The 15,473-nt window shown below is 35.8% G+C and overlaps 1 protein-coding gene across 2 annotated transcripts; it reads left to right on the plus strand.

Annotated features, from left to right (window-relative positions):
* Positions 1 to 4,853: 4,853 nt before the first annotated feature.
* On the plus strand, positions 4,854 to 14,959 carry LOC123309414 (leukocyte surface antigen CD53-like). Of its 2 annotated transcripts, none has more exons than XM_044892525.1 (5): positions 4,854 to 5,015; positions 9,360 to 9,457; positions 11,389 to 11,580; positions 12,736 to 13,128; positions 14,803 to 14,959. In XM_044892525.1, exons 2-5 carry the CDS (start codon positions 9,380 to 9,382, stop codon positions 14,848 to 14,850), a joined length of 711 nt encoding a protein of 236 aa, XP_044748460.1. In that variant the 5' UTR covers positions 4,854 to 5,015; positions 9,360 to 9,379; the 3' UTR covers positions 14,851 to 14,959. The 2 variants fall into 2 exon arrangements, with proteins under 2 accessions (XP_044748460.1, XP_044748462.1); XM_044892527.1 differs by lacking the exon at positions 4,854 to 5,015 and adding an exon at positions 5,121 to 5,237.
* The last annotated feature ends 514 nt before the right edge of the window (positions 14,960 to 15,473 follow it).

Here is a 15,473-nt window from a genome sequence, read left to right on the forward strand (position 1 = left end):
CCTTCTTCGGGGTTACTAGAAAAATTGCAATAATGTTTTAAAAAATACAAAAAAGGTAAGATTAAAATAACTTACAACAATGTGAGACTTAACTACTAATAACGATAAAATTAAAATATCCATATAAATCATCAGTTAAGATCTCAGATGAATCCTAAGCCAACATTGTAATTTTAAAAAAACACATGAAACAATGTCAAAGGTTAAAAAACATAGAAGAACAAAAGATACAGACAGGAATGACAATTGAGGACATGCAACGTCATAAACTAAGAAAGTACAAAGGCGTTTTATCATGACAGAATCATCCACTCTTATTCACATTGATCAGTTCGACGATATTACAGTAGATGGAGTTTATACCATTAAAATCTGAGTTTATATTTAAGTTGTTCTTGTGACTCATGATTTCAACAGCTTCCAAAAATTCCCTCTTGTATTTATTTCTTTCAGATCGTAAACACCTCGCATCTGAGAATTTCATAGTATGTCCCGTTTCATTTATGTGTTTTGATAAGCCAGTGGTTTGCTTTGCCATTGTACAATCTCTAACATGTTCCTTTACTCTCGTTTTCAATTTCTGCCAGTTTGGCCTATGTATGGCTTATTACATTCATTGCACTCTATAGAGTAAATTATTCCAGATTTATTGGCTGTTGGTGTTTTATCCTTCATTTTAGAGAATACATATTTCCCTAAAGTGCATGGCATGCGAGCCGCAATTATTAGATCTTGATTATCAGGCACATGTCTTCTGAGAGTTCTTGTGATAGAGGGTGTAATGGCAGGATGATAAGGCATGGAGAAAAATTTGTTCTGCTTTACTGGGCTCTCTCCATCAATAGTTGGACGGATATTATCTCCTACATTTGAGTCTGATACTGCAATCCGACCAGGGGTGTTAAACAAGCATTTGTTAAGGAGTCTTCTGGGATAAGAATTTTTAATAAGGAGTTTTAATAAGGAGTTGACGCAATCTAAGGAGGCCAGATTGCAAGAGATGAGGACTCACCAACTTTTCAATTCTATTTTTAAACCAATTATGAGGTTTATTTTATGTTTGAAAACATGTGATGACTTAAAATTGAGGTAACGACCAGAAGCCATCGGTTTCTGATACCAATCAATCACCACTCTATTGTCGTCACCACGTGTCAACTGCATGTCCAGGTAACTAATGGTAGAATTAACCTCTCTTTCATAGGTGAAATTTATGTTCGGGTCCTGAACATTAAGGGTGTCAACAATACTAAGAAGCATATCATTGTGTAAGATGCAAAACAAATCATCCACAAATTTCTTAACAATAATGGGAGTGTAATTTAAAGTGTTGAAGGCTTTAACAAGTAGATCATCAACAACCATTTCTGCAATGATAACATATTTTCGCTAACCATTTCAATTAACAATTCCATTTTCACAACATTTACCCGTTTCATTGAAAAAACGTAATCACTCTGCAAAGGAAACTGTACGCACTCCACAACCGAAGCAGGGCAGACAGAGCACTCTGTTACTACGTCGCGTAGACCTCTGCTCTGCTACGTCCAATATGCGGCGTTCTATTTGATTGCATTCGTTACAAAATCCTCTCTAGGCGATGCATAATTTGTTTGTCTACGATGACTGGGACTTTCACAGATCATAATATTGTTAATATTATTATTATTAACCATACAATTAGAGTTGAGGTAAATACCTAAATGGAATAAAGAAATATTTGGTTAAAAATGAATATCTTCTTTGTAATTTTTGAATTTTTAATTAGCGCATCTGTGTAAGTGTTTTCTGGCAACGATTTGGCTTCACTTTTTTTATAGCATAAAACACGTAATATCAGTATAAGTATAAAAGATATATGGAAATCATAAACTTAATATTAATCATAGAGTGCTCACTTCCACTCACCATTAGAAGAGATAATAAAAATAAAGCTGAATCTACTCTTTTCACACGGGTCAATTGTATATGCCTAGCCGGTTTTCGTATTGACAAACCCTCAGGAAGTGGGGACTTATTCTAGGGATCATCTTCAAGAAAGTATTGAAGCAGCATGCAATGAAATGAAAAATAAACCGGAAATTATTGGAAAATCCATAAATCATGTTTATATGGCCGAATCGGAAAAAATGTTATAGGAAGAAAGTGTTTCTTTTGACCTGTACTGTAAAAATAAAGTAAGATGCGATATTGAAAGTTTTTCATTTTCCGCTGAAATCCCAAAAAATGGAAAATGGAGGACTTAGAAATGTTAAAGTAATATAGCTCATATTTCGACGCGCTGCAATCATTTTAGACATATGTGCGAAATATGTGAAGAAAAACTGACCACAAGGAACAGTCTAATTTTGGATGTTGAAAACAGTGTGTGCTCGCTGAAAAATCGCTTCGTGAACTAATCAAGTGTCGCTAGAAAACTTGCTAAAGTCAAATAATTAACCCGCAAAGACGTAAAATTAGTGTTAAGCAAAAACAGTGCATAACCTATAGTGGAAGTTGCCCAAAAAGTCTTGTCGCGGCGTGAAGGTGGGATCGGGTGAGGTTCTCCCAGAGGGAGTACTAAAGAAGAGGAAACCGAATAGGCCTATTCGTGAGGACGGAAGTCTACAGGAATATCTTCTGGAACGACCCTGTAAGTGCTATCCATTTCGTCTTTTTCGCCATCGGCTTAGATGGTTCAAGAACAAAAACGTGATTACAGTCCACTTAAGCTTACCAACAAAACTGAGCTATTTTACCGCAACAAGAAACATTGATTCAGCCTAGATAGGCCAGACTCATAAGCATTAGTATCGAACTGACTGCGAATCATATAAATGGTTACATAACTGAGGGTACTGATGTATTGACAAGTTGGCAACGAAATATAAAAAAATCACAGCAACTCTTTATCTTATGTCAATAGTGACTTCTTGGACCCTACTAAAAGAGCGAAGAACTAGAGTCTGATTTAGACAGCAATATTCATAAAAATCTGTTTTTCTTGTTTCTTTATTTAGTTTATCATAGTCAATAAGATATTTATTATTACACTCGTTAGATAAAATATTTAGAAGGTTGTTTTCTTTCATAGTCTGTTATAATTAACTCTCAAACCTCTTCCATATTCTTCTATTTTTTATATTCTGCATATTTTTTTTACGAAGGTATTCCAAATTTCAAGTATCCTCTTCCATATTCTTCTATTTTTTATATTCTGCATATTTTTTTTACAAAGTTATTCCAAATTTCAAGTATCCTCCCCTCGAAAAAGCTCTTCGCTGCAACCCTGCACACTGTACAGGGTGGGCAAAATTCGTTGTCTACTGAGGGGATCTCGAGAACCCTAGCAACTAGAAGAAAACGAATGACATATCCTCGTGCTCTTTTTTCATGACTAATCCAAATCTGAAAACAGAATCGGCCTATCATTTTTAGATTTCGAGTTATAAACAAAAATTGAGATTTTGACGATTCTGAAAAGTTCTCATTACTTTTATGTCTTTGAAGTTACACATCTGAAACTTGAACCTTCTTAGGCACTTTCATACCTAGAATCTACTGACAGAAGATTCTTTTCCAATTCAAATATAACAAATTCAATAAAAGTTTGCATTTAGAAAAATGAAAGTTCACCAAATGATTCGAAAAAATATTTTGAGCTCATCAGTGGATTCTACGTAAAAAAGTGCCTGTAGAAGGTTCAAGTTTCAGATTTGTAACTTAAAAGACATAAAAGTTATGAGAACTTTACGAAATTGTCAAACTCAAAAACGAAGTATCGTAGGAGGCTGCGGTTTTCACCATTCTTTGTTTCTCCGAAAAAGAGCTCCGAAAAGTTTCATCCGTTTTCTTCTAGGTGCTATAGTTCTAGAGATCCTCTCAGTAAACAACGAATTTTGCCCCCCTGTACTGTACCTAAGTAATCCATAACTATACGTCAATGAGCTCAAGTCAAATCATATCTTTAACTCAATTTGTTTTCACGAAATTAATGTTGGAAGCATACGTTGAGACCTTGATCTAGTCATCAATAGTGTTAGATTCTCACTCTTCTCTTTTGTCTACAGACAAGTAAATAGAAGTGAATAATTTGAAAATACTCTATGATAATCGATCAAAGATAAAATTAAAAGCTCGAGAATTGAATCGGGAATTGAAAAAGTCCTATTTCACATTGTGTTTGACATACTCGCTCTTGTCCTAAAATTTGTTTCCTCATTTTGAATTTTGTCCGCAGTGGAAACGTAAGTAAATAACTTGAAATAGGCGAAAACTTTGTTAAACAAGAGTGCTAAATTTAGAATGTTTCCTATTGGTTTCTAGGAAACATAATTTATGAAAATATTAGGTCCTTTCGTTTGCATAAAAAGTGTAGCACTTTTCTACCCTCGATTTTACTATTCGTTTGCTGATTGAATTCACACCATTGTTGAGGAGGTGTAGTTTATCTACATTTCCTTTTGACTATGTGTAGATAAACTACACTTGCTCTACACTGGTGTAAAACAAATCGAGTGTAAAAAAGTGCTACACTTTTTATGCTCTTTGTTATTCAATTCAATTATAGATTTTCATCAAGTACCGGCCTCATCAATTCAATGACTGCTTTGTGGTAGGTATATTAATTCCACAATTCGCACCAAAACATCCTAAAGCCCGTTTGCACCAAGAATTCTCTATAGAATTTACTCGTAAATTCATGCGGCTGTTACAAACGGTCTTTAGTGTCCGATTTTTCACGGTGAGATTGAAGTAGGTACCTAATTTATAAACATTAGCTTTGCCATTGAGTCGCATACTCGATGGAGTTACGTATTCCCTGGTGCACCTGGAGAGGGAGTAGAAGAAATGGAACTCAACAGAAATTAATGCGATGACGAATACTGAAAGCCGCAAACAAGCATCATGCACGTGGTTCCATCCGTTGTGTTTCAATCGAAAGTAGCTCTTGCACAGTTCTTTTCGTTGCAATATTGAATACGGTTCTAATTCAGTTCGTTAAACGGTAGTGTGCTCTTAATTATAACAAATAGGTAATTACTTATGTGCCCTTCATTTTCTAACTTTTACTTAACGCACTCGAGATCGACTAAATGTAAATATCTGGAACCTGCTTTGTTTGTTTGTATTCACTTGTACGCGAGAGAAAGTCGATTCACTAGAAACGCGCAGTTGGTTCGTTCGCATCAATCCATTGAATTGTATGAGTTACTGATCAATTTATCTACAATACGACGCGAAATATCATAAGAAAAGTACCTATGTTATCAATTGCAATTATTACAACTTCAATAAATTCAATTTAAAATTCGCTGAATATTGGGTATACTAACTTAAGATGAATTTTGTCAGAAAAACATATGAAACTATAATAACGAATTGGAGAAATTAAATATCAAATATTATTTCTTTTCAGTTATAAGAATCAATTCGTCCAAATGGATGAAAATCATACTTATCGTGAATCAGTTTGAAAATGAATATACGAGGATATATTGAAAAATTCTTAGCCTACTATAGAACCAAACAAAATTTCAATGTTAAAATATTTTATTAGTCAACGTATAAACCTCCTAATTGGATACATTTATTACAGCGAACCTGCAAAGTCTCTAGACCTTTCAAAAAAAATGTTTCTTCTTTCTCTGCAAACCAGACCTCCACAGCTTTTATTACCTCCTCGTTGGAAGATAATTTACGACCTTTTAAACTTTTTTTCAGTTGAGGAAAGAGATGATAGTTGGATGTACCCAAATTTGGTGAATAAGGTGTTCTAGTAATTCAAACCCTAAATGCTGAATTTTTTGCATGGCAACATGAGATTTGTGTGCAGGGGCGTTGTCCTGCAAAAATAAAACACCTTTGGATAGCTTTCCGCGTCCTTTCTCTTCAACATTTTTCCGCATAGTGGTCTTTAATGTCTAATAGTGATCTCCGGTTATTGTTCTACCCTTATCCAAATCCAATCAATCATGATTACTCCATGGCAATACCAAAAAACTGAAGCAAGAATTTGTCCAGCAGATTTTTGCACACGAAACTTCTTAGATCTTGGAGAACCGGAGTGTCGCCATTCCATCGATTATTGCTCATCCATCTCATCCATAGAAACAATTCGGTTCAAGAAATCTACATCGTTTTCAAATCGAGCACAGATCGAACGCGATGCTTCTACCCTTGCACGCTTGCTCGCTTTTGGTCAACATTCAAACATTTGGGGATCCATTTTGCAGCAATTTTTCTCATGTCCAAATTGACGTGAACTATATGATGAACCCGTGCGTGTGAAATATTCAATGCTTCAGATATCCGTTTTAGCCCAATTCGACGGTCTGATAAAATCATGTGATGAACTGCATCGATATTTTCGGGGACTGCCACAGAGACTGGCCTTCCCGATTGGTGGTCATCAGTGGCGGCACGTGGTCATGAGAGCTGAGGAGGCTAATAGTTTTCGAGGAGTGTTGGAACAAACTCTTATCAGTCAATAAAGTATACTTCTTCAACATAATGAAAAGTTGTCAGTTCTAAGATTTTGAATGCAAGAGGATGCTATATGCTCCTTTGACTTGTTATGCCTTTCGATAGTTCGCGGTAAATTTTTCAAATCTGAAAACCCCGTTTTGAACCATGAAGTATATTCTGTTTGATGAGAAAATAGTAAATATGGCCAGCAAAATAATTTTTCCCGTTTGATCGATCCAGTTAACCAATCACATTTATCGTACCAAACAACACTGAAACTTCTATTCTGACGATTTTCGGTAGACTTTAGTGTAATTAAATTTGGTGGAGGTCTTGTAAAGGTTTTAACAACGTGTACAGTTAATTCTCAATATTCAATTCCATTTTATTTTTTGATCCGTATCAGTACTTACCCCTAACGCCCTAACAAAACAACCTATCTTAACAAGAATATATCACAAATTTCCCGAAGTTCCAGTTCTCCACGAAGTCGTTACATTCAAATTGAAAATTGAAATCATAACAACTACCGCCGGACAACGCCCCTACCGTCGGAGATCAAGCGAATATAGTCGAAGACGGCACGAAAGAATCAATGGAGAACAGGGGAGCTGTGCCTCCTCTGAGTCCTCTGGTACATTTTACGGGCGAATATGGTACAGTAAGTCAGCTGAATTCTTGTTCGGCTAGTATGTGAGTCCAGAGAACGTATGCGTGAGTTACACTATCAACGGAGGCAGCAGGCCCAACAGCCTCCGTCCGAATAGGCAGTACTAGGAAATATTCACATTCGACGCGGCGGACGCGGCGGACGCGTACGCAGCCGGTGGATTGTATGATTGTTATGCTGGATTTTTATGAGCGGAGGACCGAAAAATGAACTAATTTTTATCTGAATATCTAGTTCAGGTGTTCGGAAAATTTATATAGAAATTACTTTCTGAAAATGAGGACATGCGCGAAGTGAATGTATTTTAGCTCTAAGCTTTATGAGGAGGCTTAGCCTCCCTTGCCTCCTCTGACGAGCCGCCCTTGGTGGTCATCATCTTCAATGGAAAATTTACTTCTTTTGAAGCTTGCAGTCCAATTTTTCACGGTAGCATACGAAGAACATTGATCACCAAGGGTATTAAGCATATCTTCGTAAATCTGCAATTTTTCGATTTTCACAATTTCGGTGGACATCTTCTTTCTTTTAATTTATTGCGTAACTCATAAATATATAAACGTGAATTAATCTATGGCGTAACTCCGGTTTACTTTTTTGACCTCAAGCTCAAACTTCACACTGACACTTCTAAATGAGTTATTGTTCGTTGCTATGGTAACGCAATATTTCTTTATGCATGGAACTGGTCTAGGCTAAGTAGATATCAATTCATCCTCGTATTATCCTAGATATCTCCGTTAATTTATCGGGTAATACAGAATACAGACCTATTCTATTCTACGTCAAAAAATAGGATAAAAACTTCATATCAACATATGAAAACCTGGAAATGATCTCGAAATTGTTGCAGGCTGTCTAAAATGAAATCCTTGGAGACAGTTATTTCAAATTTTTGTGAAACTGTTGGAGGAAGTGGATGAAAATTGTGCATTCTTGAGAATTTTCAATTCTAGTATTGAAAAAATTTGAGAGATCTTGTTATTAATTTTTGTTAATGTGACTCATGTTTCATCATGATTTATCGCCAAAAACCGGTTTTCATTATCTACTTCCAGAAATTAGATTCATTCGTAGACAACAGTGAATCCCACTAACAAAAGAATCGTTCACTGAACTTTTCTGTAGAAATTTACCTTCTACAACATTTTGTACTGCTTTTGTACACCATACTGAAAATGTCCCTTGGCAAGGGCGGATTTAGGGGGGGGGCACGGGGGCACGTGCCCCCCCCAGACGGACGGATCTTTCTATACATACTTGAACTCTTAAAAATAAAAGTGAAGTTCATTTCTCACAGTTACTGTTGATTTTTTGCTCGTCCGCCCGTTGTGCCCCCCCCAGAAAAAAATCCTGGATCCGCCCTTGTCCCTTGGGACAATTTTCCCTTGAAAAGAATGCACCATTTTGCTGACGCCTCTCCAGGTGTTATACCAGTCACTTCAGTACTTGAAATTTTTGAAGTTGATTTCATAGGGGCCTAAATATCTGGGACCGGTACAAATTTTCATTTACTTCTTCACATTCCTCTATCAGTTAATCAGTTTAGGAAAAAATTAAAAATTACTCTAATGAATTCACTTCAACAGCCTTTACTTCGGGAACAGATCATCAAATATACGCTGGGTTCGAATGTGAACATTGAAACGCACATTTTTCAATATTTCTGAAAATTGTCCCAACTTTGAGGTTCTGGGGATGTCCAAAAAATATGCTTTTAGCATCAGTCAACGTAAAATATAGTGCTGTTCAACTTATGTAATAAGTGTTCAGTTGATATTCGGGTATCCTGGAAAGATATAACAGGAATACCCAAAAACAACCCTTTTGAGAGCTTTATTTTGACCACTAAGATGTAGCTCACCTCATCAGTTACTCCATTCAGATCTAGGAAAAAACTGTAATCATTATTACAGTTCAGATCAAAATACTTATACTGAACTTATCGTTTTATTATTTCAAAATATTATGACAAAATGATAAATTATTAATTATTAGATTGTAACTATGTATATATTGTTTTCATATGCTACTATGTTCCTAGTTCCGACCACAACAATTACTACTATTTTTTTATTTTACATTTATTCCTGATATCAAACCATCTTCTAACCAGCAAACGGTGCTGTTAACAAAACCTCAAAACTTGCATAACAAAGTTACAATGAAAAAAGAAAACAAAATAATACTAATATTCTGCCTGTCGGGACTCACAAACAGAGACTTAAACTTTTTTTATTTTCAGTTACATAACAAAATGAAAATATGGCCCTCGGAAGAAAAATGGATGGTTGTGGTAATTTCATCAAATACGGTCTGTTCATAGTCAACCTCATAATATGTGTAAGTTTTCCATTTTATGTATTAACCCGAATATAATCCTACTCTACATTTTACCCAATAATTCAAAAGGTATGATATTGATTCATCAATAAATTATACTTTTTTCGATTGAAATAAGGCTTATCTTTGTCTGTAATAAGGAGCGTTCAAAAATATTCGTTAACATATGATGACGAATATTTTTACGATTGATGTTGTGTATTATATACCTCTAACTTACTGATTGATTGAAAAGGAATGAGGAAAGTAGTAACGTCAAGTCATGCAAGAGCTTTTGCTAATCTTGACGGTGTTATTTTTTTTACGGGTTCTGAAAAAAAGAACGTTATAGTATAACTCTACATAACATTAACATCTACATAGTGCTTTCCATTATGTGACTATATTAAATAATAATATAAGTATTATAAGTAATAAGTAATAATTTGTTCGGGATCATGTCTTGGAACACCATGCACCGATTTAGGTTACAGATAAAAATAAGAACGAAATGCTGACAAAACATCATAAACATCACTATAGAAGCTTATAGAATGAACAGAGATATCACGACTCTTTGGTGGGTCGAGGAATTGTGGATTTGTCCTACCGTAGAGGAAGTTGAAAGACCTGGGAAATATTTTGTGAACAAGGCTGCTTCTCAGATTTCCATAGAGTAGTTTGTGATACTGATAATTCTATTCCGTTGGCTGCAACAGGCACATTTAGAAATCGTCAAACACACTGCAGAATGCAGAATGAAGAAAATGATTGGCAAACCTTTACATGGGAGACGTCAGAATGAGGTCAACCATGAATACGTCGAAATATCTGAGTTGAACTAATGGTTGACTGGTTGACTTCTGGCGTTGATTGAAGTACAATATTTCAATCAACGCTTCTGGCAAGTCGTTTCCCGAAACAGAAGGCTTCATCATTGTAATACCAGATCAGGTGATTCCAACAAGAAACTATATGAAATATATCACCTAGGGCCTAGGATAACTCAGTGGCGGACTATGAAGTGTCGTTATGATGTCGACACATAGAACCCACAGAACAGACCCATGACCCTTGACTTACTTTATGATAGAACCATCCGTCATGCACATCACCGGAGGATGCCAGAAGTTCGCAGCCACGGAGTACAAGAATTAGACATGATGCTGTTACCAAGATTTTACACCAAGAATTGTCAATAAAATACCAACTTCGGACCTCAAAAAAAAGTTCCTTACCTATATCAATTAAGACATCCAGATCCTGTATTGGAAAATGATCATCATAAGCTTTGGAATTACACAGTTCTCACAGACCGGAAAATAACACAGAATAAAACCTACCTGACTTCAGAATATTACTCAAAAAAGATCAGAACAAAACACCTCACATCGACGTAGCAATTCCAAATAACAACAACCTACTAGAAAGGCACAAAGAAAAGGTTTCGAAATATAGAGATCTGAGAGAACATTTGAATTATTAATAATAATAATATTCATGAATGTGTCTTGTCTTCTGTCAGTTCAATCGTAAACTAAATCAATTCAGATACATAACAACCTCTGATATAAAATTAACGAATGTTACGAACAAAAGAAATAGAAAGCCACCACCACCACCGCTCAAAGTATAAACAGAAATAGCACCTCGCTTAGAAAGAGTAGTTGCTGACCATGGTTTCGGTCTCATTTGACTTCGTCAGAGCAACACATCTCATACCCAGGTGAAAATGGATGTCAATAGAGGGTAGAATGTAGAAGTACACCCTAGCGACATCTGACATTATGTAATATATTATTATTATTATCAATAATTCAGAGATTTTTTATGGACTTCGATGTGTCTAAAATTCGTACATTCGTAATGATTGGACTTATTTCCAAAAGAAGCATGAATAAATTTTGAGTTTTCTCTAGCATCTCATAAATTTTGTACTTTATGATTTTCAGATTGGTGGATTAGTTGCTTTAGGTTTCGGCATTTGGGTAGTAATTGACAAATCCTTTGCGAACGAACTGTTGGGTACGAATCTGTACGGTGGAGCAACATGGATTATGATGATAACAGGCACTGGTGTTGCGTTGTTAGCAGCGGTAGGATGTATGGGATCAATTAAGGAAATTAGGTGTCTCCTATTTACGGTGAGTAAAACCTCAAGATTAGAGCCGTACTATGGTAGTCGGTGGAAATTGAGGATACGGATTTTTTACCTTGAATAAGTTACGACTGCTGAAATGAGATTTCAAGAGACATTCGAAACAAATCTGGCACAAAAACCAACTCGCACAAGTCGACAGGTTATCTCTTTCTAAAACTACACTCCGCAGTTGGTATTTTTCGACGTGGGTCCAACGTTAATTACATATTTCCGAAAACTACAATTGAAAACAACTAAACTTGATTTTTAAACAGCCAAAATAACAATAGTCTAACTAGGCCTGATACTTTGACTCTTATACTCTTATTCGTAAGTTTCAACGACAGATTTATTCGGCGAATATTGATTATTTATTCGATGCCTGATGAGTGAAAACTGAAAGACAGCATTTCTACTTATCCTAAGAATAAGAATTAGAGTTTATCTGCCGAATAAATTAAGTTATTCACAGGTCGAAGTACCGGACCTAATTCGAATAAATTAGGTATCTTTGTCGCCGCCTAAGAACTAAGAACTGGCTTGATCTTCAAACTATGTAGGTACTTCCCTTTCTCTCCAACTGCTTGTTTCCTTAATACCATTCATGCTTAAAGACTGAACTTTCACTTCTTAAATTCTTTCCAACCCTAGGTATATATCTAGTTACTTAAGTTGAGCAAACACGAGAATATCCCTTAAAGATCCCGCGATCTAACTGCCTTTTTTTCCGAAGTAATGAATTCTTTCTACAGCCCGCGCTATGGTTACAAAACACCCAAAACAAAAACCATCAGCGGATTTTTCCTTAGTTGCATAGTTCTTAGGCTGTACTTCTGCGCCCATCAAGCTACTCATTTCGATTCCGATAAACGATTTATTTCCAGGGTCTCCAGACTATCAAATTTTCTATAATCATTTTCCCATTTCTATCAGAACTGCTTCCCTGTCACCGGGTATTGTATTATAACGACACCGGTAGTACTTTCCGGCTCCTAGATATCTGAGCACTGAGCAGTCCTTACAAAAAAAGAAAACAAGTTATTTTATAATTCCGTACTTATTCCGATTTATTGCACTCCTAACTCCCAAAAATCTCATTTCAATAGCTTTGGATAGCTATTTCAACTACACTGCCAAAATCATTTCAATTTTTTTTCAGTACATGCTCTGCCTTTCTTTTATCTTCGTTACTATGTTAGTGGGAGGCATCATCGGATATGTCTTCAGAGAGAAAGCAGAATTGACTGTACGTAATGGTATGACATCATCACTACGAGCCTATGGAAATTATCACCCTGTTACACTTGCCTGGGATGAAACGCAGCAAAGGTTGAAATGTTGCGGTATTGATAATTACAGGGATTGGAAAGGATTCATTCCAGACTCTTGTTGCAAGCCGTATTCACATGGAAGACTACAGAAATGCCAGAATGTGGAACAGTTGAACGACCACGTGGCATATATGAATGGGTGCCTGAATGTTACAAAGCAATATGTAAAAGAGAATGCTTTGGTTATTGGTACTCTTTGTACCGTGGTTTCTCTCATGATGGTGAGCTATTTTATTATATATAGAGTTCATTATTATATTTAGTGTCTTCAACTTCAATCACTCAGGAATGCTGAGTGACGTTCAAATAAGAGCACCCATTAAAGATTTTAGGTGAACATGTTTCATATGTAAAGATTGGTAAACTATAAACCAGGAATAGATCAAGGGTCTTATCTTATCACAGTCTAGCACTAAATCGGAATGGTCTCAGTCGTTGTTTCAACGTTGCATAAATGGTCCAGGAGAAATGCCCAGTTTCAATTTTATTAAGGGCTGATTTCACTAAGGATATACTATACACGGTTAGAACTATTTAAAGGGGGACTACAGGGATATCGAAAACCGTTAGAAATACAGGGTAGCTTAAATTACAAAAAAGTTGCTTTATTTGAGAATGGGTGGGTTGGTGTAAACAGTTCCAAAATATCTCTGATGGTTCCTAAGATATCTTAAAAAAACTGAAAATCAAGATTATAATTTTTCCTTCATAACTCATTTATTTTTGGACATAACTACACGTAATTCGGTGTGTAGCCATAATCCTATATAGCGATTATACTGCTGTGCAACTTTTCTGTAATTTAAGCCACCTTTTAATTTGAACGGTTTTCGATATTCCTATAGTCAGCCTCTAAATAGTTCTAACCCTGTATATAAACCTGGATCAGACGTAGCTGTCTCATTGAAAATGGAGTGTCTGTGTTCTCTGTAGCCTCTTTACCCTCCTTACTCCACTTTATAAATAAAGCTGTTTTTTTACTTATATTGGAAAGCCGTTTGTTTGAATTTAATCTGATTTGGGTGAAATTGGACCTCAATAAAGACATTGACTGTGATAAAGACTGATAGTGACGAGAATGCATGAATGGAAATATCATAAGGTCCTTATAGTATCCGCCTAGAGTTTGTTTCGAGATAGAGATTCAACCATCGCTTTACCCTCATCAGAGTTATTCAGAATACTGATTTTCGTAACTAGACTTATTTAATGATTTTCTTATGAAATCCCACAATCAATCGACGTAAGATGTAAACCATCCAAGAAGATAAAGTAAAGGAGATCAGAAATACTTGGGTCACTTTGGTATATTGAAATCTAAAAGAACTGGAATGGCATCTCGATGCAGGCAAACTGAGGAAGACTGAAAGGGAAGATGTAGAGCAATCTATCTCTCTCTGCGCCCTGTCAAGTTTATAACGATGTAAACAAAAACAACCCGGGGCGTTGAAGTGAGACCATAGACAAACTGAGTGAGACGACTGCTGCTGCCGACGTCTGATGCGCGGTTATTCGATCGGTTGCCGAACCATTAGAAAGAGATGGGTTGCTCTACATCTTCCGTCTCAGTTGGACACACTTTTCGTCGTATTTCGGTACCTGAGGGGCCATTCCAGTTCTTTTAGAGAGTTCAATGCTTCGGTATCGCCACACGCCACGTCACATCAGCGCGCATTGGCATACCTCACATAAAAGGAAATTATTGTTTGAAAGAACTAAAAGAGCACGCTTCAATATCGAATCAAAGTATTAAATGATTTTTGATTGAAAAGAGTTAAAATAATTTGAAAGTCCCCAAATTGCGAGGTTTAAAATAAAATATATGTACCAATCTCTTTTCATATCGCAGTTATCTACAACTATAGAGAACTTACATCTTTCTTTTTTGTTTTCAGTTACTTGGAATCATATTTTCTTTCTTATTGTTCAGGATAATAGAATGATAAAACCAACCAGGAGGAAGATTGTATGATATTATATCCTATAAACTAACATGTTGTATATAAATAATTTCATATTTAAGGAATTCAATATAATAATCATCAATATCAATATGGATTTAATTTATTCTGTATCTTCTCCATCCTAACCGATATAGCAGGAATTTGTAGACGAGTACTTTTCATAATAACAATAAAAGCCAACATGACTATGAACAAAAATACAATAGAAATTGAACTTCCGAACGAGCTAATGAATTCAAAGTTAACCATAGAGAACGTGCCGCCATCGAAGGAGAGTAGCGATAGTCCGATTCTTTTCTTATTAGAGCTCATCAGTATCGCATAACTCAACCAACAATAAACGTATTCTTCATATTTTCCCGTATAATAAGCCGCGCCGTTTTCGAGTAATTTAAGTAATATTCAAAAATAAAAAAAAAACTGTGATATACGGAAAATTAGGTACTTTGGCTGAATTCAACTCTGTTTAAAAGATCCACAGATGTGTATCGTCATAGGTTTAGATTGTTATTCTGCAATGCATTTTGTTTCTCCAGGGGTAGCATAGCTCATTATGAAAACTTAAAATAGCTATATCTCTTTATCAGGGGCGAATCGAAAAA

Source organism: Coccinella septempunctata, chromosome 3 (genome assembly GCF_907165205.1).
Source record: "Coccinella septempunctata chromosome 3, icCocSept1.1, whole genome shotgun sequence".
Classification (NCBI taxonomy): Eukaryota; Metazoa; Arthropoda; class Insecta; order Coleoptera; family Coccinellidae; genus Coccinella; species Coccinella septempunctata.

What these genes read in the sequence shown, in the direction of transcription:
- LOC123309414 (XM_044892525.1), top strand. Translation starts at nt 9,380, where the DNA reads ATGGCCCTCGGAAGAAAAATGGATGGTTGTGGTAATTTCATCAAATAC. An exon ending in TTAGGTGTCTCCTATTTACG is followed by an intron (nt 11,581 to 12,735) that starts GTGAGTAAAACC and finishes ATTTTTTTTCAG; the next exon opens with TACATGCTCTGCCTTTCTTT. An exon ending in CCGTGGTTTCTCTCATGATG is followed by an intron (nt 13,129 to 14,802) that starts GTGAGCTATTTT and finishes TTTTGTTTTCAG; the next exon opens with TTACTTGGAATCATATTTTC.